The sequence below is a fragment of the Tenrec ecaudatus genome, chromosome Y, assembly GCF_050624435.1.
Source record: "Tenrec ecaudatus isolate mTenEca1 chromosome Y, mTenEca1.hap1, whole genome shotgun sequence".
NCBI classification, from domain to species: domain Eukaryota; kingdom Metazoa; phylum Chordata; class Mammalia; order Afrosoricida; family Tenrecidae; genus Tenrec; species Tenrec ecaudatus.
Window position 1 is genome coordinate 19,263,489 of NC_134549.1, and position 25,766 is coordinate 19,289,254.

The following is a 25,766-nucleotide window of genomic DNA, read 5'->3' on the forward strand; positions in this document are numbered from 1 at the left end:
CTACGGCGTGATCTCGGGGAGCCCGCGCTCGCGGTCGCAGAGGCAGAAGGGGAAGACCCCGCAGCAGGGCCGCAGCCACACGTGGTCCTGGTTGAGGGCCAGCTGCTGGGGGACGGGGCGCAGGGAGCGCAGGTGCTCGGCCAGCGCCGCGTCCACCGTGCGCAGCACCGCGTCGTAGCGCGGCTCCGAGTCCCTGGACAGCGGCGTGGCCTCCCCGGGGTCGCGGGCCAGGTCGAAGAGCAGCGGGGGGCTGTGGTGGGTCACGTTGTCCCCCGCGCAGGCGCAGAAGCCCGTCTCGTAGCAGGCCCCGGCCCCCTCGGGGCTGAACACGGGGGTCACGAAGTGGACCTTCCAGACGGCGTCATCTGCGGGGACAGACGGGCCCACTAGCCGGGGGACGAGGCCGTCCGTGTTCTGTCCGCCTGTCCCGCCCTGGCCACGGACACGGCCGCTCCCAGGCTGCAGGGCTGCAGGGCTGCAGGTCCGCGTCTGGCCCGTCCACTCCGAGACCCGCCTTCTCCCACTGACCGCAGCCCTGCAGGGGACGGCACTCACCGTCTCTGGGGACCCAGCGGGCGGCGTGCAGGTAGACCCCGCAGTAGTGGAACAGGACCTCGTGCTGCGAGTGTGCGGCCTCGCCGGTCAGCAGGGGCAGCAGGTCCCGGCCGTCGATGACCCTGGGGTGGACGCAGGCGGGAGCGGGTTCAGCTGCAGCACGGGCTCTGGGCGCGGAGCCAGCGGGCAGCTCACGCCGACACACGCCCCACGGCGGCCGGGAGGCCGGGGCCTTGACCCTTTTGGGGCGATTGTCCAGCTGCTGGAACGTCCAGCCGGAAACAAGACCCACGGGACACTCGGGGTCCCGCGTGAACGGACGGTTCGGGGCTCACGGCGGACACATTGTCTGTGGCCAGTTTGAGGGGAAGCGGGCAGGGGGTGGCGTCCGGCTGTCGGTCAGGGCACAGCTGGACCTGTGCATGCTCAGGGTCCTCACGGATGGACGGATGGATGGACGGATGGCGGCAAGAGCCGTGCGAGCCCCAATAACGCGAGGCAGCAATTACAGATCACCAACGTACCTGTCCTGGGGCAGAGGTGCTCCCGCCAGGGCGGCCACGGTGGGCAGCACGTCCATCAGACTCGTGGGCGCCTCAATCACTCTTCCGGCTTCCAGCACCCCCGGCCACCGGACGAGCCCGGGCACGCGGATGCCGCCTTCCCACCCGGACATCCCTTTGCCGCCTGGAGGACAAGGGGCAGGAGCTTCGTCTGCAAACAGCTGAGCCCCCCAGGGACCCCCAGCCCCCCCAAATCCATTCCGAGCCCCAGCGCCCCGTCGGGCGACCGCTGGCGCTTAGCTACCGTGCCGCACGGGGTCCTCCACGCCGATGACCCCCAGCCCATCTGACGCCCCCCCCCCCTGTCCCGGGAAAACGGAGCGGAGCTGCCCCCGCGGGTGTCCAAGGCCATCAGCCTTTACAGCCTGGACTCCCCCACGGAGCAGCCGGCGGCCGGCACCCGACTGTGGAACTTACAGCCCATCGCTGTCCTGCGTGTGGCTCACGTCTCCACGTCTCCCTGCTTTCTCTGTGCACAGCACACTCTCATGGTCAACCCCAGCCACGTGTCTCTGCACCCACCATTCCACCAATCCATCATCCATCCATCATCCATCCATCATCCATCATCCATCATCCATCATCATCCATCATCCATCATCATCCATCATCATCCATCATCCATCATCATCCATCCATCATCCATCATCATCCATCATCCATCATCCATCCATCATCATCCATCATCCATCATCCATCATCCATCATCATCCATCATCATCCATCATCCATCCATCCATCATCCATCATCATCCATCATCATCCATCATCATCCATCATCCATCCATCATCCATCCATCATCCATCCATCATCCATCATCCATCATCCATCCATCATCCATCATCATCCATCATCCATCATCCATCATCATCCATCATCATCCATCATCCATCCATCATCCATCATCCATCATCATCCATCATCATCCATCATCATCCATCATCCATCCATCATCCATCCATCATCCATCCATCATCCATCATCCATCATCCATCCATCATCCATCATCCATCCATCATCCATCATCCATCCATCATCATCCATCATCCATCATCCATCATCATCCATCATCCATCATCATCCATCCATCATCCATCCATCATCCATCCATCATCCATCATCCATCATCCATCCATCATCCATCATCCATCATCCATCCATCATCCATCATCATCCATCATCCATCATCCATCATCCATCATCCATCATCATCCATCATCCATCATCCATCATCCATCATCCATCATCCATCATCATCCATCATCCATCCATCATCCATCATCCATCATCATCCATCATCATCCATCATCATCCATCATCCATCCATCATCCATCCATCATCCATCCATCATCCATCATCCATCATCCATCCATCATCCATCATCCATCCATCATCCATCATCCATCCATCATCATCCATCATCCATCATCCATCATCATCCATCATCCATCATCATCCATCCATCATCCATCCATCATCCATCCATCATCCATCATCCATCATCCATCCATCATCCATCATCCATCATCCATCCATCATCATCCATCATCCATCATCATCCATCATCATCCATCATCCATCCATCATCCATCCATCATCCATCCATCATCCATCATCCATCCATCATCATCCATCATCCATCATCATCCATCATCATCCATCATCATCCATCATCCATCATCCATCATCCATCATCCATCATCCATCCATCATCATCCATCATCCATCATCCATCCATCATCCATCATCATCCATCATCATCCATCCATCATCCATCATCCATCCATCATCCATCCATCATCATCCATCATCCATCATCCATCATCATCCATCATCCATCATCATCCATCATCATCCATCCATCATCCATCATCCATCCATCATCCATCATCCATCATCATCCATCCATCATCCATCCATCATCCATCATCATCCATCATCATCCATCATCCATCATCATCCATCATCATCCATCATCCATCCATTATTCATGTCTGCCCATGTCTTCTTCCATCAACTATTCATGCCTGCCTGTCTCCATCCGTCCATCATCCATCGATGGATCTTTTAAGCTAAAACTTATTACTTGTCTGTCATCTATCCAGCTCCATTTATCAGTCATTCCATCCGTCCAGCATCCCATCGAGTCCTTCCTCCCTCCCTCCATGCACCTGTGCTGTCACCTAACCCCTGTCCGCCTGTCCACGACCTGCCTGTTCATCACCTGTCCGTCCTCCCGTCCGACCGCGAATCCACCCGTCTGCCCCCTCGAGCCATGGACGCGTCCGTGTTTCTGTCGGCCGTCCGTCTACCTCTCTGGCTACAGGAGGCCCCCGAGGAAAGCAGCTCCCCCCTGGCTTTCCCGGCTCGGCGTCGAGCATCGCCCTCTCGGGGCGTCCCCGTTTGTTTGAAGACGTCGACACAGGTCTCACCTTTGTAGATCCCGTTCCATCCCCCGAGCTGGACATGTCCTCTCCTGGCCTCCAGGTGTCCCCCGTGGTCCGAGGAGAAGAAGACAACGGTGTTGTTTCGGAGGCCGTTGACGTCCAGCGCGTCCAGGAGCTGGCCTAGGGTGAGTGCCCTGCCTGAGTGTGGTTGCACTTTCCTGCCTGCGCGTCCTCGTCGCTGCTGCGAAGGCCCCGGTCACCTAGTGACCGCGAGGGGCACAGCCTGCGACGGCCGCCCGAGGCCCCTGGATCCCAGTCTGCACAGACACGGACCCCCGAGCCTCCCTGCCGAGGAGCGGCCGGTGGATCCGAAGCTGAATCACACCAGCCTGCGTGACCTCGAGGGGTCGAAGGGACCAGACGTCCGGCATCCAAGACCCAGAGCAAAATCATACGCAAGGTGAATGGGGGGCCAAGGCCCATCTGCGGACAACTGGACACCCCCTCCCAGGGGGATGGATAACGGAAACGCGGGTGAGGGCGATGGAGGATGATGGAAGATGGAAAATAATCTACAACTGAACAAGGGCTCCTGAGGGAGCGAGGACTTGGGGGGGGGGGACAGGGGAGAAACGGGGAGCTGAGATCCGGGGCTCAAGTGGGAAGAGAAGGCTGTGAAAATGATGACGGCGGCCTCTGTGCAAATGTGCCTGACACGCTGCATGGATGGACGGCTTGTGATCAGAGATGTACGCGCCCCAATATTTAATTAAAAAGTTAGAAGGAACGTACAGGGGGGGGGAGGTCTTCTTATGCACAGGAGCGTCCATGTGGCTCTTTCTCTCGTCTCTCCAGACTAGCACCCCCCCCCCACAAAGAGACGGCTCGACCCGGTCACTGCGCCCCCGGGGGCCCAGTACACAGGCCTGAGCGGGGTCCCGGCCCGGGCAGTGTCCCCCCACCATGCACACGGCCGCCACCAGACGGGACCGAGCCAGTGGCGCCCAACAAGGGGTCGGGCGGAGAAAAAGGGAAAACTTTTTTTTTTTTTCAAAAATGAGGGCGACGATGGCTATGGGGGAGCAGGGCACTGACCGCCCCCCCCGGGGGAGGGTATTGTCTGTGTCTCCCCTGAATCGGGTGTGTGCGTGCACATGGAGCGAGACATGGACAGCGAGGGCCGCGAGGCCGGCCCCAGTCAGAGCCCAACTGACCGGCCTCCCTGGAAGGATGTGGTGCAGGGACAACAGGGACCCCACAGGATGTGGGGAGAAGAGGGGGGCTGCCACGCCCGCAGAGAAGCAGGCCGGGAAGGAGCGAGAGACAGGGCGGGCACCAGCCCCTTCCTGGCACATCAAGCCCGGGGACGACGTCCCTGCCCGGAGCAGCCGAGGCAGAGAGAGGATTGACGCGCGCACGGCCCGGACAGAGGACAATACTGGGGACGCACGGCGGGGCGCGGCACTCACCCACCATGCTGTCCATCTCCTGCACGTTGTCCCCGTACAAGCCAAAGGCGCTGGTGCCCATGTGGTCCTCCCGGGTGGGCAGGGGGACGTGCACGTGCAGGAAGGAGAAAAACAGCAGGAAGGGCCCGCGGCGGTTCCTGAAACACACGAGGCTCCGTCGTGGGACCCAGCCTGGCCAGCGGGTGGCAGCCGAGGAGGCCTCTGAGTGGACGTGGCCTTTCTCCCGGGATCCTGAGAGCTCCTGTCCTCCTCCCCGGAGGCAGGACACACGCCCTGTCCCTGCTGGTCCTCCTGCGGACGAGCCCCCTGTCCCCCATGCCCACGAGTCTCCCGCAAGGACAGCCCGGCTCCCGAGGGCGGGCAGGACATGGAGCCGACCCCCCGGCGCCGCGCGCGGAAAAGGGGGTGCAAGACTGACCTCTGAATGAAGGAGACGGCCTCCCGCACCATGATGTCGCCGGCCCGCTGGGCGTCCATGGGCTGCTCGGTGACCTCGTGGCCCCGCATCAGCACGCACTCCCAGTAGCGGCTGGAGTCCACGCTGCAGAACCAGCCGTGGCTCAGGAGCAGGGTCCAGAGCGCCAGGAAGGCCAGGAGGCTCCAGGGCACCGAGACGAGGCCGCGCAGCTTGGCCAGGGCCAGCGTGACCACGGCCAGCGCCAGCAGCTGGACACACAGCCACAGCCGGGCGTGCACGGCCAGCTCCATGGCCCGGGAGGGGTCGGGCCAGCAGGGCCCCGTGAGCGAGTGCGGCATCCCGTAGAAGTGGTCGAACCCGTAGCGCGCCGGGTGGTGGCAGTGGTCCCCGCGCAGGCGGCAGTTCAGGCCCTGGTGCCACTTTCCTGCAGACGGACGGGGTGAGGGGCGACGCCACGCGGGGAAGGGGCGCGGGGGCAGAGACGGGGGGGGGGGGGGGGGGGGTAGAGACGGGGGGGGCAGAGACGGGGGGGGGCAGAGACGGGGGGGGCAGAGACGGGGGGGGGCAGAGACGGGGGGGGGCAGAGACGGGGGGGGCAGAGACGGGGGGGGGGCAGAGACGGGGGGGGGGGCAGGGACAGGGGGGGGGCAGGAACAGGGGGGGGGGCAGAGACGGGGGGGGGCAGGGACAGGGGGGGGGCAGAGACGGGGGGGGCAGAGACGGGGGGGGGGCAGAGACGGGGGGGAAGAGACGGGGGGGGCAGAGACGGGGGGGGGGCAGAGACGGGGGGGGGGTAGAGACGGGGGGGGGCAGAGACGGGGGGGGGGCAGAGACGGGGGGGGCAGAGACGGGGGGGGGGCAGAGACGGGGGGAGGGGGAAGAGACGGGGGGGCAGAGACGGAGGGGGGGGCAGAGACGGGGGGGGCAGAGACGGGAGGGGGGGGGCCTCCCGGCAGAGACAGAGCACGCGGGCAGTCAGAGAGAGAGAGACAGAGACACAGAGAGAGAAACAGAGAAAGAGACACAGACAGACACACAGAGAGATACAGAGGGAGACAGACAGAGAGAGACAGACAGACACAGAAAGAGACACAGAGACAGAGAGACAGGCAGAGACAGACAAACACAGAGAGACAGAGACAGAGAGACACAGAGACAGAGAGAGACAGTGAGAAAGACAGAGACAGACAGAGAGACACAGAGAGAGAGACAGAGAGAAACACAGAGAGAGAGAGACACAGACAGAGAGAGACAGAGACACAGAGACACAGAGACACAGACAGACACAGAGACACAGAGAGAGACATACACAAAGAGACACAAGACACAGAGAGACAGAGAGACACAGAGAGACACAGAGAGAGAAACACAGAAAGACATACAGAGAGACACTCAGAGACAGAGAGAGATACAGAGAGAGACACAGAGACACACAGAGAGACAGAGAGCGACACAGAGAGAGACACAGAGACAGAGACACAGAGACAGACAGAGACAGAGACAGAGAGACAGAGAAACACAGAGAGAGACAGAGACAGACAGAGACAGAGAGACACAGAGAGAGAGACAGAGAGACACAGAGAGATACAGAGAGAGAGAGACAGACAGAGATAGACAGACACAGAGACACAGAGAGAGACAGAGAGAGACATAGACAGAGAGACAGAGAGACACAAGACAGAGACAGAGAGACACAGAGAGAGACATAGACAGAGAGACACTCAGAGACAGAGAGAGACACAGAGAGAGACAGACAGAGAGACAGAGAGACACAGAGAGAGACAGACAGACAGAGACACAGAGACAGAGACAGAGAGAGACAGAGAGAGATACAGAGACAGAGAGAGACACAGAGAGAGACCGAGACAGAGAGACGCCGCTGGGGGAGCGGCCGGAGAGGGCGCAGGTGCAAACAGCGCTCACACATCAGTGGGGACACGAAGAGGCAGCGGGGAGACCGGAACCCACACCCGCGCCCCGCGGGGACAGACAGACCGACTCGGCCGGGGCGCCAGAAGCAGAAGGTTGTTTATTTCTGTTTAATTTCTATGACTAATGACGATCCTTCCGTGGGCCCGGCCGGAAGTGCGGACGTCCGCGGTTCTACCCGGGGGGCCACGCGGTTGCAGGCCGGGAATGGGGGGGCGCCCCGGTGCGGGGGGCGGGGGGCGTGCAAGGCTCTGAGGCCAAGGTCAATGAGTGGGGGCGGGGTCACCGAGCGGGGGCGGGGTCACCGAGAGGAGGGCGGGGTCACCGAGCGGGGGCGGGGTCACCGAGCGGGGGCGGGGTCACCGAGCGGGGCGGAGTCACCGACCAGGGGGAGGGGTCACCGAGCAGGGGGCGGGGTCACCGAGCAGGGGGCGGGGTCACCGAGAGGGGGCGGGGTCACCGACCAGGGGGTGGGGTCACCGAGCAGGGGGCGGGGTCGCCGAGCGGCGGACGGGGTCACCGAGAGGGGGCGGGGTCACCGAGAGGGGGCGGGGTCACCGAGAGGGGGCGGGGTCACCGAGAGGGGGGCGGGGCGCCGCCTGACAGGAGCAGCGGCTCCCGGCGCTCGCTGAGGAGAGTCGCTGCGCCGGCGGGTTCTTCCCGCCCACGGGGATGTTCCCGCGCGCGGAGCCGGGGCCCCTGAGGAGAAAGCGAGGGACGCGCGCCCGCCGTCCTTACCTATCAGCGCGGTGCGATACCCGACCTGCTTCACGATGGCCGCGAACGTGGTTTCATTTCGGGGGAGCCCCCCCGACACCCCGAGACTGTTAAAAACATCCAGAGAGTGGTCAACGTAATCTCCGACCATGCCTGCGGGGAAGGCGGGAACCACGTCACCTTGCGGCCAGCACGCATGCGCACATCGGGATCGGACACGCGGCCAGGGGCGGGGCCTCGCACGAAGGGGCGTGGCCTGTGCTTTGGGGCGTGGCCTGAGTTCCAGGGGCAGGGCCTGTGATTGGGGCGCATGAGACTCAGTGCTGTCTCACGGCGCCCCCTGTGGGTCTGCTCCCTCCATGGAGTCAGTGCTGACTCACGGCGCCCCCTGTGGGTCTCCTCCCTCCATCAGTCAGTGCTGACTCACGGCGCCCCCTGTGGGTCTCCTCCCTCCATGGAGTCAGTGCTGACTCACGGCGCCCCCTGTGGGTCTCCTCCCTCCATCACTCAGTGCTGACTCACGGCGCCCCCTGTGGGTCTCCTCCCTCCATGGAGTCAGTGCTGACTCACGGCGCCCCCTGTGGGTCTCCTCCCTCCATGGAGTCAGTGCTGACTCACGGCGCCCCCTGTGGGTCTCTTCCCTCCATCAGTCAGTGCTGACTCACGGCGCCCCCTGTGGGTCTCCTCCCTCCATGGAGTCAGTGCTGACTCACGGCGCCCCCTGTGGGTCTCCTCCCTCCATGGAGTCAGTGCTGACTCACGGCGCCCCCTGTGGGTCTCCTCCCTCCATCAGTCAGTGCTGACTCACGGCGCCCCCTGTGGGTCTCCTCCCTCCATCAGTCAGTGCTGACTCACGGCGCCCCCTGTGGGTCTCCTCCCTCCATGGAGTCAGTGCTGACTCACGGCGCCCCCTGTGGGTCTCCTCCCTCCATCAGTCAGTGCTGACTCACGGCGCCCCCTGTGGGTTTCTGAGACAGTAAGTGTTGGCAGGAGTAGAAATCCCAGCCTTCCTCCAGCAAAGCAGCTGGTGGCGTTTGAACTGCCCATCATGGGGCTCTCAGTCCCTCGCATCCCCACCACCAGGGCTCCTGAGTCACCTCCAAGCAACCGTTAATGCAGCCACTGTCTCATTTGACTTACCCATCCAGAGTATCATCTACAGGAAAAACATAGTCCCCAAAACCTAACACTCACCAATTAAAACATGAAAATCCCCATTTTTAAAAAGCAGATATTGCTAAACAGTAGAATGCATTTATAACAGGTCCAATGATGAGGTGTGACATATTAAGCAAGATGCATCTGCCACCGCCCACCCACCACCCACTGCCCACCGCCCACTGCCCACCCACCATCCAATGCCCACCGCCCACTGCCCACCCACCACCCACTGCCCACCGCCCACCCACCATCCAGTGCCCACCGCCCACTGCCCACCCACCACCCACTGCCCACTGCCCACCCACCATCCAGTGCCCACCGCGCTCTGCCCACCGCCCACCCACCACCCACCGCCCACTGCCCACCCACCACCCACCATCCAGTGCCCACCACCCACTGCCCACCCACCGCCCACTGCCCACCCACCATCCAATGCCCACCACCCACTGCCCACCCACCGCCCACCACCCACTGCACACCCACTATCCAATGCCCACCACCCACTGCCCACCCACCGCCCACCACCCACTGCACACCCACTATCCAATGCCCACCACCCACTATCCAATGCCCACCCACCGCCCAGCGCGCTCTGCAGGCCAGCAGGGCCGTGCTCGTCCCTGGGTTGCGCAGGGTGCCGTTTGGGGCGCATCTTTTCGAGGAAAACAAACCCACCGCCCTCGGTTCCTTCTCGGGTCCGGCGCGCTGGGCAGCGGAGAGCCGCCCCCCTGGAGGTCCAGTACCGTGGGAACTAAAACCGCATCATGTCCCGCCCCCTCACCCGAGGCCTCCGTTCGTCACGTGTTAAAATAAACCTTGCAAATGCTTGAGACTGGGACCCGCTCCGCACGTTTCCGGAGAAGCAGGCTCGCGAACCCCCATTCTCAGCGCCCCCCGTGCAGAGGGCGTGCGCAGGGCTGTCACCCACCGGGGCACTGGCGGATCTGAACCTCCGACCGTGTGGGTTGGAATTCCCGCTCACACCGCCCCGCGCGCCATCGGGTCAATTCCGAGTCCCAGCGCCCTTCGGAACCGGCCCTGGGGGTTTCTGGGGCCGCCACGCGTTAGGGGCCTCGTTTTCGTCCCGAGAAGCGGCCGGCGGATTTGAACCGCTGACCTTGCGGCTGGTTGGCAGCGCTCCGAGCAGCCGCGGCGCGGACGACAGCGCCCTCTGCCGGCAGGCGGCGCACGCACCTGATCGGACCGGGTACCGGCCGGTGAGCAGGGCCGACCGGCTCGGGGTGCACATGGACTCGGCGACGATGTTCTGTTCCAGCTTCACCCCGTCTCTCGCCAGGCTGTCGATGTGCGGGGTCCTGGAACAGAGGGCCGCAGTGGGGATGCACGCACGCACGCGCCACGGGACGCACACGCACGACGTGACGCACGCACGACGTGACGCACACACGCACCAATCACGTGACGCACGCACGACGTGACGCACGCACGCAGGACGTGACGCTCGCACGCACCAATCACGTGACGCACGCACGACGTGACGCACGCACGACCCACGTGATGTGCGCACGCAACGAGTGACTTAGGTGGTGGATGGATGGATGATGGATGGATAGACAGGCAGGTAGGTCGATATGCAGATGGATGGATAGACAGGCAGGTAGGTCGATATGCAGATGGATGGATGGATGGATGGTGGATGGATGGCTACATGGGTGGACAGGTAGACAAAAGATAGGTAGGCAGGTAGACACATGGTGGGTGGATAGACGGATCATAAATACATATAATACATTGAGTGATGAATGGATAAATAGACAGACAGACACACTGCCCTCGAGGGAGCAGCCCCTGGGGGTCTCCCAGGCGGTCAGTCTGCACGGGAGCAGACGGTCTGCTCTCTCTCCCCAGGAGCTAATGGATAGAGAGATATGCAGATAGATTGATAGATAGATAGATAGATAGATAGATAGATAGATAGATAGATAGATGGATGGATGGATGGATGGATGGATAGATAGATAGATAGATAGATAGATATGTAGATAGATAGATAGATAGACAGATATGTAGATAGATAGATGATAGATGGATGGATGGATAGACAGACAGACAGATAGATATGTAGATAGATACATAGATAGATGGATATATACATAGATAGATGTATACATAGATAGATAGATAGATAGATATGTAGATAGATAGATAGATAGATAGATATGTAGACAGATAGATGATAGATGGATGGATAGACAGACAGATAGATAGATAGATGATAGATATATAGATATGTAGATAGATAGATAGATGATAGATGGATGGATGGATAGACAAACAGACAGATAGATATGTAGATAGATACATAGATAGATGTATACATAGATAGACAGATAGATAGATATGTAGACAGATAGATGATAGATGGATGGATGGATGGATGGATAGATAGATAGATGATAGATATGTAGATAGATGATGGACAGAATCCAGCAGGACTGTCATGGAAGGGAGACACCAGGTGTGTTTTAAAGAACACATTTCAAGCAAATGTCTCCCACGCTGTATTTTAAAACCGTTCAGCGACGGTGCATGGGACCCCCTTCCAGAACCTCGTTCCAAGCCCGCTTGACTTCGCCGACCCACCTGCTCAGCGGGCGACGCCCCTTCATCACGGTGTCGGGGCCACGTGGGCAGAGGGGAGGAAGGAGACCCGCCCGTTGTCAGGACGCCCGTGTGACGTCGTTCCCTGATTGGACCTGCAGGTCCACGTACCTCATGGAGTGGTTGCCGTAGCAGCCAAGGTCACCGATCCCAAAGTCGTCCGCCAATATCAGTAAAATGTTTGGCCGGCTGTCCGTCGTCCCGGTTGGTTCACACGTGTCCCAAAGCAACATCAGTGTGAGCAGCGAGGCCAGGAAGGTCCTGGAAAGCGGGGAGAATGACCGAATGAGCAGGGCTGCACCCTGAAGAAGCCTCCCAGGTGTGTGGGGTGGCGATGGGGGGACAGACAGCGCCCCCCTTCAGCCTCCGAAGGTTGACAAGCCTGATGTCTAGCAAGAGTCTAGCAAGAAGCCGGAGACCCCCCGCCCCCAACCTCACTCCTCATCTCCTCCTCCTCCTCATGGCGGCTCCTTGTAAGAGGGGGGAGCAGCCCCAGGGTTGGGGGTCTATCGGCTGCGATCTTTAGAGGAAGCTGAAGCTTGGTCTGAAGGCGAGGCGACCCATGGGCACCCTGGGGAGGGCGAGTGAGGCAGCCACACGGAGCTGACCGGGGCCCGGCCAGCTGGACACTCCTGAGCCTGTGAAACCCTGCATGTTGTTGCCGACTTCATGGACGGCGTGTCCGGATCTGACTTTGCTCACGGATGGCGATTTCACAAGGTTCCAAGTGGAATGAAGAGTCTTCATATCAGAAAATAGGATCGTCTCCTCGGAGCACTGGGGTGATGTAAGGGGGCAGGAGATAAAGTGGATCCCCAAAACTGGGGGCGGGGGCAAGGCACGAAGTGGCAGGCTTACGAGCGTCATAGGTGTTGGAACATACGGAGGATTAGGGCGTGGGTGCTGCTTAACTGCAATTGTGGAGCTAACGAGCAAGGCACACGTGCCAGTTGGCAAGCTGTGGATCCAGGTAGTTCGTTTGTGGTGCCAACTTGGCCGATAAACACATGCGGGGTTAATTGAAGGGTGGAGTGCTAAGTGGCTCAGTGAGACTCGCCTGTCTGGTTCTCAGGTCTCTTGGTTTCTGATGGTCAGACCAGGGTGCAGCTGCCTTAGCCAGTTCCCTGCCTCAGCTGGCAAGGTTCACTTCCTGCAGGACATCTCCAAGGAGAAAGGCTCCCTTCCTGCACAGCACCCCAAGGAGAAAGGCTCCCTTCCTGCACAGCACCCCAAGGAGAAAGGCTCACTTTCTGCACAGCACCCCAAGGAGAAAGGCTCCCTTCCTGCACAGCACCCCGAGGAGAAAGGCTCCCTTCCTGCACAGCACCCCGAGGAGAAAGGCTCCCTTCCTGCACAGCACCCTGAGGGGAAAGGCTCCCTTCCTGCACAGCACCCCGAGGAGAAAGGCTCCCTTCCTGCACAGCACCCCAAGGAGAAAGGCTCCCTTCCTGCACAGCACCCCGAGGAGAAAGGCTCCCTTCCTGCACAGCACCCCAAGGAGAAAGGCTCCCTTCCTGCACAGCACCCCAAGGAGAAAGGCTCCCTTCCTGCACAGCACCCCGAGGAGCAGCCGCATGGAGCTGCCCCGATGCAGCCTGGGAGCTGGAGCCCCGTGTGGAGACCCTGCAGCGCTGAGACGCTGACCCGTCACTGACTCGGCTTCCCTCCTGCGTCGGCATCACCTTGTCTGTGAGACGGGGGGCTCTGTGGTCGGTGTCGGACATGTGGGTTCATGTGGGACCTGTGGGCTTGGGCAGCGCTGGGCTGGAATGTTTTTTTGACGTGCATTTAACCTTCATATAAAACTCTCTCCTGTGCATGAGTGTCTGTGGATCTGTTTCTCTAAAGCACCGAGATCACACACTCTCTATTCCACAAAGCCTCCTGCAGGGACTACATCCTCCTCGTGACTCAAAGGGCCACGCGACATGCTAATATTTCACTGCCCAACCACATGCCTCATCCCGTGGGCGGCTGTCCACGTACACGCGTGGTTTTCCAAAGCTAAGAAGCAGGTCTCCCCCATATCTCATTCCTCTGCACCTGCCTCCGTGACTGGCTTTATACGACGACCCGGCAGGTGTGTGCACGATGACTGCTCCCCGGTGCGCTTGCATAAAAGGCTGTGCATGCATCACATGTTAAAATAAGCTTGCTGAACGGAAAGTGTTGGGTGGGAGGAACGCAACCTTCCCCCTTCCAGCCACCGTGGAAAGATTCCCCTCCGCACCGCTCGGCACCGGGCAGGCAGCCTGCACCCTGAGTGTTTCTGAAAACTAGATTGGGGGCAGCAGCGGCTACAGTAGAATAGGAAACCTGGCCAACTGACCGCCCTCTGGACCGGACCTGATTGACCTCCAGATTGAACATTTTCCGACTCGTCGCACGACGGGAATTTCCTGTTGCTGGTGGGCTTTGCTTCCTCCTTCTCAGTTTGTGCCTTTGTGTCACTGTCTGGTGCCTTGGGGGCTTTGTGCTTTCCTGGGTGTGTCCCCCATGCAAGGAGGCTCAGAGGGTGCAGAGGCGCAGGGAGAATGAGGCACTGGTGGATCAGGGACTGGAGGGGGGGGGGGTAAGGGAACCGGGGAGCCGATAATGATGCATCGAGCTGATTGTGAGGATATTTCTACAAGTATCTTTAAAAGCAAGCTGACTGCAGGACCGCGGGGCATGTGAATGTGTTCTCGGTGCCGTGATTGAAGAGCGACGTCGTGGGCGGCTTAATGAACGAGTGAACTCACCACGGCTTCATGGTGAACATGTCAGGGCTCGGCTGTGAGCTCCGGGATGCACAGGTGAGTCGTCTGAAAAACAAAGGTGCTGGTCTCAGGGCGTTGGGTCAATAGCAAGGGATGTGCATTCCTGACCCGCAAACTATTCTGCAAACGCATCCTTGCAGCAGAAGCAATGGGCTGCAGCCCAGGTGCTGCAGTGGGTTGTGCCTTGGGCTGCAAACCACGAGGTCAGCAGTTCAAGATTACCCGCTGCTCCTTAGGGGAAAGATGAGGCTCTGGACGCCTGTAAAGAGTTACAGTCTCAGAAACAGACACAGGCAAAACTAACCCAGCCTCTGAGGTTTCCAGAATGCAGACTCAGCCACACGGGGCTCAGAAGAATGGGAAGAGCAATGCTTTGGGTATAAACACGCCTTGTTCTGTAAGATACATCAGTGCCGACTCACGGCGCCCCCTGTGGGTCTCCTCCCTCCATCAGTCAGTGCTGACTCACGGCGCCCCCTGTGGGTCTCCTCCCTCCATGGAGTCAGTGCTGACTCACGGCGCCCCCTGTGGGTCTCCTCCCTCCATGGAGTCAGTGCCGACTCACGGCGCCCCCTGTGGGTCTCCTCCCTCCATGGAGTCAGTGCTGACTCACGGCGCCCCCTGTGGGTCTCCTCCCTCCATCAGTCAGTGCTGACTCACGGCGCCCCCTGTGGGTCTCCTCCCTCCATGGAGTCAGTGCTGACTCACGGCGCCCCCTGTGGGTCTCCTCCCTCCATGGAGTCAGTGCTGACTCACGGCGCCCCCTGTGGGTCTCCTCCCTCCATGCAGTCAGTGCTGACTCACGGCGCCCCCTGTGGGTCTCCTCCCTCCATGCAGTCAGTGCTGACTCACGGCGCCCCCTGTGGGTCTCCTCCCTCCATGGAGTCAGTGCTGACTCACGGCGCCCCCTGTGGGTCTCCTCCCTCCATGGAGTCAGTGCTGACTCACGGCGCCCCCTGTGGGTCTCCTCCCTCCATGGAGTCAGTGCTGACTCACGGCGCCCCCTGTGGGTCTCCTCCCTCCATCAGTCAGTGCTGACTCACGGCGCCCCCTGTGGGTCTCCTCCCTCCATGGAGTCAGTGCTGACTCACGGCGCCCCCTGTGGGTCTCCTCCCTCCATGGAGTCAGTGCCGACTCACGGCGCCCCCTGTGGGTCTCCTCCCTCCATGGAGTCAGTGCTGACTCACGGCGCCCCCTGTGGGTCTCCTCCCTCCATCAGTCAGTGCTGACTCACGGCGCCCCCTGTGGGTCTCCTCCCTCCATGGAGTCAGTGCTGACTCACGGCGCCCCCTGTGGGTCTCCTCCCTCCATGGAGTCAGTGCTGACTCACGGCGCCCCCTGTGGGTCTCCTCCCTCCATGCAGTCAGTGCTGACTCACGGCGCCCCCTGTGGGTCTCCTCCCTCCATGCAGTCAGTGCTGACTCACGGCGCCCCCTGTGGGTCTCCTCCCTCCATGGAGTCAGTGCTGACTCACGGCGCCCCCTGTGGGTCTCCTCCCTCCATGGAGTCAGTGCTGACTCACGGCGCCCCCTGTGGGTCTCCTCCCTCCATGGAGTCAGTGCTGACTCACGGCGCCCCCTGTGGGTCTCCTCCCTCCATGCAGTCAGTGCTGACTCACAGCGCCCCCTGTGGGTCTCCTCCCTCCATCAGTCAGTGCTGACTCACGGCGCCCCCTGTGGGTCTCCTCCCTCCATCAGTCAGTGCTGACTCACGGCGCCCCCTGTGGGTCTCCTCCCTCCATCAGTCAGTGCTGACTCACGGCGCCCCCTGTGGGTCTCCTCCCTCCATCAGTCAGTGCTGCCTCACGGCGCCCCCTGTGGGTCTCCTCCCTCCATGGAGTCAGTGCTGACTCATGTCGCCCCCTGTGGGTCTCCTCCCTCCATCAGTCAGTGCTGACTCATGTCGCCCCCTGTGGGTCTCCTCCCTCCATCAGTCAGTGCTGACTCACGGCGCCCCCTGTGGGTCTCCTCCCTCCATCAGTCAGTGCTGACTCACGGCGCCCCCTGTGGGTCTCCTCCCTCCATGCAGTCAGTGCTGACTCACAGCGCCCCCTGTGGGTCTCCTCCCTCCATGCAGTCAGTGCTGACTCATGTCGCCCCCTGTGGGTCTCCTCCCTCCATGGAGTCAGTGCTGACTCATGTCGCCCCCTGTGGGTCTCCTCCCTCCATCAGTCAGTGCTGACTCATGTCGCCCCCTGTGGGTCTCCTCCCTCCATCAGTCAGTGCTGACTCACGGCGCCCCCTGTGGGTCTCCTCCCTCCATCAGTCAGTGCTGACTCACGGCGCCCCCTGTGGGTCTCCTCCCTCCATCAGTCAGTGCTGACTCACGGCGCCCCCTGTGGGTCTCCTCCCTCCATGCAGTCAGTGCTGACTCATGTCGCCCCCTGTGGGTCTCCTCCCTCCATGGAGTCAGTGCTGACTCATGTCGCCCCCTGTGGGTCTCCTCCCTCCATCAGTCAGTGCTGACTCATGTCGCCCCCTGTGGGTCTCCTCCCTCCATCAGTCAGTGCTGACTCACGGCGCCCCCTGTGGGTCTCCTCCCTCCATCAGTCAGTGCTGCCTCACGGCGCCCCCTGTGGGTCTCCTCCCTCCATGGAGTCAGTGCTGACTCATGTCGCCCCCTGTGGGTCTCCTCCCTCCATCAGTCAGTGCTGACTCATGTCGCCCCCTGTGGGTCTCCTCCCTCCATCAGTCAGTGCTGACTCACGGCGCCCCCTGTGGGTCTCCTCCCTCCATCAGTCAGTGCTGACTCACGGCGCCCCCTGTGGGTCTCCTCCCTCCATGGAGTCAGTGCTGACTCACGGCGCCCCCTGTGGGTCTCCTCCCTCCATGCAGTCAGTGCTGACTCACAGCGCCCCCTGTGGGTCGCCTCCCTCCATCAGTCAGTGCTGACTCACGGCGCCCCCTGTGGGTCTCCTCCCTCCATGCAGTCAGTGCTGACTCACAGCGCCCCCTGTGGGTCTCCTCCCTCCATGCAGTCAGTGCTGACTCATGTCGCCCCCTGTGGGTCTCCTCCCTCCATGGAGTCAGTGCTGACTCATGTCGCCCCCTGTGGGTCTCCTCCCTCCATCAGTCAGTGTTGACTCACGGCGCCCCCTGTGGGTCCCCTCCCTCCATCAGTCAGTGCTGACTCACGGCGCCCCCTGTGGGTCTCCTCCCTCCATCAGTCAGTGCTGACTCACGGCGCCCCCTGTGGGTCTCCTCCCTCCATGCAGTCAGTGCTGACTCACAGCGCCCCCTGTGGGTCTCCTCCCTCCATGGAGTCAGTGCTGACTCACGGCGCCCCCTGTGGGTCTGCTCCCTCCAGCAGTCAGTGCTGACTCACGGCGCCCCCTGGGAGTCTCCTCCCTCCATCAGTCAGTGATGACTCATGGCGCCCCCTGTGGGTCTCCTCCCTCCATCAGTCAGTGCTGACTCACGGCGCCCCCTGTGGGTCTCCTCCCTCCATGGAGTCAGTGCTGACTCAGGGCGCCCCCTGTGGGTCTCCTCCCTCCATCAGTCAGTGCTGACTCACGGCGCCCCCTGTGGGTCTCCTCCCTCCATCAGTCAGTGCTGACTCACGGCGCCCCCTGTGGGTCTCCTCCCTCCATGGAGTCAGTGCTGACTCACGGCGCCCCCTGTGGGTCTCCTCCCTCCATCAGTCAGTGCTGACTCACGGCGCCCCCTGTGGGTCTCCTCCCTCCATGGAGTCAGTGCTGACTCACGGCGCCCCCTGTGGGTCTCCTCCCTCCATCAGTCAGTGCTGACTCACGGCGCCCCCTGTGGGTCTCCTCCCTCCATCAGTCAGTGCTGACTCACGGCGCCCCCTGTGGGTCTCCTCCCTCCATGCAGTCAGTGCTGACTCACAGCGCCCCCTGTGGGTCTCCTCCCTCCATCAGTCAGTGCTGACTCACGGCGCCCCCTGTGGGTCTCCTCCCTCCATCAGTCAGTGCTGACTCACGGCGCCCCCTGTGGGTCTCCTCCCTCCATGGAGTCAGTGCTGACTCACGGCGCCCCCTGTGGGTCTCCTCCCTCCATCAGTCAGTGCTGACTCACGGCGCCCCCTGTGGGTCTCCTCCCTCCATGGAGTCAGTGCTGACTCAGGGCGCCCCCTGTGGGTCTCCTCCCTCCATGGAGTCAGTGCTGACTCAGGGCGCCCCCTGTGGGTCTCCTCCCTCCATGGAGTCAGTGCTGACTCACGGCGCCCCCTGTGGGTCTCCTCCCTCCATCAGTCAGTGCTGACTCACGGCGCCCCCTGTGGGTCTCCTCCCTCCATGGAGTCAGTGCTGACTCACGGCGCCCCCTGTGGGTCTGCTCCCTCCATCAGTTGCCAGGAGGGAGAAGGGTGAGGTTGTCTTAAGCCATCCTGGGTTACCATGGCAATGACATCATTTCCTGTCAGCCTGAGTGAAGGGGCGGAGTCTAGCCTGCATTCAGGCCATAGCCCAGGAGGCCTTGCTATGTAGGGGCGTGGCTTTCCCCTGAGGATTCTGGGAACTCTTGGAAGTTTGCTGATGGAGCCGGAGCCCTGGAGCCACATGGAGGCCACGCCGTCGCTGAGCTGCTTCCACGGCCACTGGATCCACAAGACTCTGCACCCACCGGCCTGTGACCCTCCTGCATTCGGCCTCATTGCATGAAGTGCATGCGTCTGAAGAGGGATTTATAGATTGATATTGGACAGATGGGCTGATATCAGACTGATGGACTTGCTCTGCACGGGCTGGGCTGTTTTCTCCACAGTCACCTGCTCTTGGATCAGAAGTTCTCTGTGACACACCTGTGCGTGTCCACACATTCGTTCCTCTGGGCAGCCCACGCACCCAGCCTGGGAGTGCAATTATAATCATTGGGGACCCTGAGGCCTGAGACAATTCTCTGCATTCCCCTGCCCCCCAGAATTTGCACACTTGAACCCCTGGACAAGCCGTCGAGGGAAGAAAGGAAGAAGGCATCCGACCAGTGGCCCTCGGATCTCCCCAAGAACGCACACTGACGTGCCCTTCTGTCCACGGGACTCATTGCTAACGCCCCTCCCCCAGCGGGGAGCCCCCTCCCACCCGCTCCCCTAATGGTGCATGACTTGGGGTGCTGTCAGTCCCAGGGACGTGGGAACTGCCCACTGCTGTGGACTCTCGGTGTTGACTCACGGGGACCCTGCAGGACAGGGCGGAGCTGCCCCTGGGGGTCTCCCAGGCGGTCAGTCTGCACGGGAGCAGACGGTCTGGTGTTTCTCCCGAGGAGCTAATGGATAGAGAGATATGCAGATAGATAGATAGATAGATAGATAGATAGATAGATAGATAGATAGATAGATAGATAGATAGATAATTGAATAAACACACTGCCATCCAGTGGACTCCGACTCGCGGGGACCCTGCAGGACAGGGCGGAGCTGCCCCTGGGGGTCTCCCAGGCGGTCAGTCTGCACGGGAGCAGACGGTCTGGTCTCTCTCACGAGGATCCACCAGCTGGCCGGAACAGCAGGCCTCGCACTGAGCAGCCTGGTTCGCAGCCCCCAGCAGCACCACGGAGTCTCAGAAAATGCACCCGGGCAGGGTCTGGCCCGAAGCGGGGTGTCGAGAACACCCCCAGAAATCCCCTTCCCTGCAGCCTCAGGAAACTCACCCGTCACTCGCCGAGAGCCGTCCGCAGCGCAGAGACAGCCGACAGAGAATGCGCTGCCCGTGTCTCTGCATCTCTGTCTCTCCCCGGGCGTCTGAGCAGTACCGGGCGAGCTGATGTTGTGCAAGACCAGCTTGGTTGCAGCAAGACTTCGCCCTCGGCCGGGGAACTTGCCAACTAAGCACATACGGCCTGGGAATTGCATTTCCCGGACTCGGTCTATCTGCCTGTTGTAATTGCAGCCCGGGCTTCCTGGTATTGGGTCACAATCCCGCCTACCTGGGAAAACCTGGTCGCTGAGCTGCCCGGTCATCGGGTCAAACCACCAGCCCCTCTGGGAGCAAGAGGAAGAGGCCGTGTGTCCGCAGAAAGACTCTCGGAAATCCCCTTTCTGCCTTTCCTGCAGGGTCCCTGTGGGTCAGAGTCAGGTTCTGGATCAATTATCCAGCTCTGACAGGTGGGTGTCTTGTGCCAACGTGGCCAATAGGAGCATGCAGATTCATCAGGTTGCAGTTTGATTGGAGGACAGAGATCGATGGCTCGGCAAGGTCCCCCGTCTCCCTCGCTCTCTGTGACGGGAGCGAGCGGCTGCTTCGGCGGGTCCCTGCCTCAGCCTGTGAGCTGCACCGCCTGCGGGACGGCCGACCCGTGCACGTGCCCTGGAGCCCGAGCCCCTCCCAGACCTGCTTCTCCAGCTGCTGCCTGACTGATGCCCAGTCCAGATCAAGTCCATGAGTCTGATATTAGCCATCTGCCTGATTCCAGTCTATAAATCCCTCTCCAGACTCAGGCAGCTCATGCAATGACACGGATGCAGGAGGGTCACAGGCCGGCGGGTGCAGAGTCTTGCGGATCCAGTGGCCGTGGACGCATCTCAGCACCGGCGTGGCTCCACGTGGCCCCTCCAGCTCCAGGTCTCCAGCTGCATCCTCGTGTCTCCACGTGGCTCGTCAGCGGGAATGTCAATCGGGGAGGGAGCGTGTGTCCGGCCTGCAGGGAGCAGGACAGGAATTCCCAGCATCCTCAGGAGAAACAAGGCCGCGCCCACACGGAGGCCTCCTTGGCTGCGACCTGATGGTGCATCTGCTCCCTGATTACTGGGGTGTCAGGATAGGCGTCGGTCGTCCAGGTGCCCCCGGGCTTGGCGGCGTCCTTCATCACAGCTGGCTCTCCGAGAAGCGCGCTTTCTCCATCCGTTCAAAAGGTGAGACGTTGCCCCACAGGGAGGTGAGGAAATCAAGGCTGCCGCCGGCGGTAGGTGGAAAGGTGAGCACCCCCCCCCCCAAAAGCGCCTCTCGGATTCCTTCCCGGGCACCACGGCCTCCAGGGCTCCAGAGAACCGACTGTGTCTCACACGGACAGTGGACGCTTAGGATTTACAATGCACTTTAGGGGCACGATGGTGCAGGCAGGAGACAGACACACGGCAACCAGACAGGCCACTGGGGGCACAGAACACACTGATGACCAAGACCTGCATTAAGCAAGCTTTCCTCCACCCTTACGGGTTCTCTTGGGTCTGAGCCGATTGGCTGTCAGCTGTGACATCAGGAGAGACCCGCCCCTGGAGCAGGACATCATGTTAGGAATATTGAAAGGACCGTGGACTTATACCAGGACAAAGGGACTTCTCCTGGAAGAAGCAGGACCAGAGCGCCCCCTAGAGGTGGGGACGGGGAGGTTCTGTGTCAGAGCGCCCCCTAGAGCCGGGGACGGGGAGGGTCTGTGTCAGAGCGCCCCCTAGAGGCGGGACGGGGAGGTTCTGTGTCAGAGCACCCCCTAGAGGCGGGGACGGGGAGGTTCTGTGCCAGAGCGCCCCCTAGAGGCGGGGACGGGGAGGTTCTGTGCCAGAGCGCCCCCTAGAGCCGGGGACGGGGAGGGTCTGTGTCAGAGCGCCCCCTAGAGGCGGGGACGGGGAGGTTCTGTGTCAGAGCGCCCCCTAGAGGCGGGGACGGGGAGGTTCTGTGCCAGAGCGCCCCCTAGAGGCGGGGACGGGGAGGTTCTGTGCCAGAGCGCCCCCTAGAGCCGGGGACGGGGAGGGTCTGTGTCAGAGCGCCCCCTAGAGGCGGGACGGGGAGGTTCTGTGTCAGAGCACCCCCTAGAGGCGGGGACGGGGAGGTTCTGTGTCAGAGCGCCCCCTAGAGGCGGGGACGGGGAGGTTCTGTGCCAGAGCGCCCCCTAGAGGCGGGGACGGGGAGGTTCTGTGTCAGAGCGCCCCCTAGAGGCGGGGAGGGTGAGACTCGGTCTCACAGACAGTGGACATGTCGTCGGGAGAGGCCAGTCCCTGGGGAAGGACGTCGTGCTTGGGGAAGCGGAGGGGCAGCGACAGAGGGGATGGCCCTGGACGAGATGCACGGACACGGGGCTGCAGCCGTGGCTCAGACAGAGAGACGGTGGAGGCCGGGTACTGGGGGGGTTCTGGCTAACACACCCACGCCCACTATGAGTATGGGTGGATGGATGATTGATGGATGGTGATGGATGATGGATGGATGGTGATAAGAGCTGCCCAAGGCGCCGATACAATGATTTTTAAATGGACAATGTGGGTGACGGGTACCCTCGACTCGACCAACTCGGGGTGAACCCCCCCCCCTGTGCCAGTCCATCTCCTGGGGCGTCTTGCTCTTCCTCTGTGACCTTCAACCTCACGCAGCACGACATCCTCCTCAGGGGACTGGTCGCCTCCGAACACCGTGTCCAAAGCACGTGAGACAAAACCTCGCCAACCTCTGCTCCCAGGACCCTCCGGCCGGGAGGTCCTGCTTCCAAATCGGAGCGTTCCACCTCTCGGCAGTGCCCGGCACGTCCTCCCTTCTTCACCAGTCCCCCCCCCCCCCGATCCAACGGCTTCCGCGTGTCTGCAGTCTGCCCGAGGCGCTGCCCGGCGTGTGCACGCGTCAGGGGGCAGGTTACGGGCTCAGAGAAGCAGCAGCCCTGCGACGCCGCGATCATTGTGAATCCCCTGTCGCCGGTGATCGCCCGACTGCGAAGCTCAAAAAACGACCCTCGATTGCCGTGCCGAATGCACTTAGCAGTTCACCTTTAAGGGAAAAATAAAATAAAATGAAATAATCGTGTATCCTTGGTCTAGGATGTGAGCAAGCGTGAAAAAGCAGAAAGCTAACTGGACTTTCTTCTTTCTTTTCTTATAGGAAGGAAGAGCTTTCTAGACAAGAGCCATTGGACTCAGAAAACAGCCCGGCTCCGATCCAGTCCACCAGCCAATATCCGCCCGCATGTCGTACATTTGCTGCCCTCGTCGCTCTCAAACACTGTCTTTCTGCTTGAGCCCTTGGTCTCAGCTCCTCATTTTCCCCTCCACCACCCTCCCTCTCCCAGGAACGCTTGAGCATTTTTTTAAAAGTTCGTGTCTTACATGGACTGATGTCTCCTTTCACCCACTCTTCTCCGGTCCCCGTGGGAGGGGGTTGAATGGACATGATCGAGATGGGCTCCCCCTTCTCCCCCCACTCACACCGAGCCTCACCCACGCTCGGACACCTCCCAACAATGGCGGGGGGAGCACGGCGGGGGGAGGCTTTAACTTATCTCATTGAGCGTCCGTGATCCTGCACCTGAATCAGGTAAGGGCACCTGCCCAGTCCACCTCAGGCAAGAGCCGCCGGTGCCGTGGGCAGGCGATGTCCCCGCTGCTCGAAATTCTCATGTCCCCCAGAACGTGAGTCCACCTGGAGACCGTGGACACAGCCCGGGCCCCGTCCCCTGCCAGTGGGGCAAAGCCGGGAGGCCCTGCGAGGTCTCAGGGGAAACTGAGGCCGCTTTCCAACATCAAGGTGCGACCGATGTCTGCACACAGGAGCAGGTCCCCCCTAACCTCTTGGGGTGCAAAATCGGGGGGCAGAGGGGGTACTCCGCCGTGGAGGGTGATCCTGAGGGTCTGCAGATCTCAAACGCCCTGAGCAGGACCTGTCACCCAGGGTGTCAGCCAGCCCAGGTTGCGTTTGCTGGGAATGGCCCCCGCGATCCGGGGCTGGGGCTGGTGGAACATGCAGCACCAGGAGCGCCCAGCCCCGTCCTCAGCCTCCACCCTGGGGTGGCCACGCGCCACGGCTTTGGAGGACTTAGGCGTGGGGTGATGATCCATCTTCTGCCTCCTTCTACCCGCCTCCCGCCTACGCCCTGTCCCTTTGCCCCAGTGTTGCAGCTTGTCCTTCCGGACGCCGTGCCGGGAGGCGCACAGCCTACTGAAGTCCGACAGAGCTCACCTGTCACGGAAAAATCCAAGTCCCCTTGGGGTGTCGATGTTCTCATTGCTTTAGTGCAATCAGGGCCAGCCTCCAGGGGGGTGTGAGGACAGGGGACCCCCGCCCCCTCCCGCTCCCGTGCATTCTGCCTTGACTCGTTCATGCACAGGCAGCCCGCGTTGGCAGTGGGATTGGTCGACGTGGGGTTTGCACGAGGTCCCCGGGCAGCGCAGGAGCGAAGCCACGGTGGGAGGGAGGCCCAGAGTGGACAGACGGATGCGGGACAGACGGTGCCCCAAGCCAGAGCCCCCTGCAGCCGGAGGACGGACGGAAGGGGTTCCGCTTGCACGCCTTGTGGCCAGGGCTGTGGGGGTGCAGTGCTGAGGTTTGGGGGCTCCAGGCTTTTGGGGGAAGCGCATGCAGGGTCCCCGGTGCTCCCCTGAGCTCCAGGAGCCGAGACCCAGGCCCGCGCGCAGACACCCTGCTCCCTCCTCCTCCTCGGCGCTCGGAGCGGGGAGGCGTCGTCCTGCACCTGCTGCCGCCCCAGCTCCTCCAGCACTGCTCCATGCCCCGCCCATCCATGGCTCGGCCATCGTCCTTCCACCGCCCATCCATGGCTCGGCCATCGTCCTTCCACCGCCCATCCATGGCTCGGCCATCGTCCTTCCACCGCCCATCCATGGCTCGGCCATCGTCCTCCCACCGCCCATCCATGGCTCGGCCATCGTCCTTCCACTGCCCATCCATGGCTCGGCCATCGTCCTTCCACCGCCCATCCATGGCTCGGCCATCGTCCTTCCACCGCCCATCCATGGCTCGGCCATCGTCTGTCCACCTGCCCATCCATGGCTCTTCCACCACTCATCCACCATCGATCCATCCATCCATCAATTATTCTTGTCTGCCTATGTCTCCTTCCATCCATTATTCAGGCCTTTCTGTCTCCATCCATCCATCATCCATCCATCATCCATCATCATCCATCATCATCCATCATCATCATCCATCATCCATCATCCATCATCCATCATCCATCATCCATCCATCATCCATCATCCATCATCATCCATCATCCATCATCCATCCATCATCCATCCATCATCCATCATCCATCCATCATCCATCATCCATCCATCATCCATCCATCATCCATCATCATCCATCATCATCCATCATCCATCATCATCCATCATCATCCATCATCATCCATCATCCATCATCCATCATCCATCGTCCATCATCCATCCATCATCCATCCATCATCCATCATCCATCCATCATCCATCATCATCCATCATCCATCATCCATCCATCATCCATCCATCATCCATCATCATCATCCATCATCCATCCATCATCCATCATCCATCATC

General features: G+C 61.0%; 1 protein-coding gene across 1 annotated transcript; it reads right to left on the reverse strand.

The window, feature by feature from the left end:
• Positions 1–25,206, reverse strand: LOC142435707 (arylsulfatase F-like). The gene is made up of 14 exons (XM_075539895.1): positions 24,926–25,206; positions 24,116–24,237; positions 23,783–23,911; positions 20,465–20,596; positions 20,189–20,279; positions 11,935–12,084; positions 10,396–10,517; positions 8,062–8,193; positions 5,395–5,818; positions 4,977–5,113; positions 3,553–3,687; positions 1,080–1,242; positions 556–677; positions 1–365 (listed from the first exon to the last, which is right to left on the reverse strand). The coding sequence occupies exons 1-14, from the start codon at positions 25,204–25,206 to the stop codon at positions 1–3; spliced, it is 2,505 nt and encodes an 834-aa protein (XP_075396010.1).
• Positions 25,207–25,766: the final 560 nt, after the last annotated feature.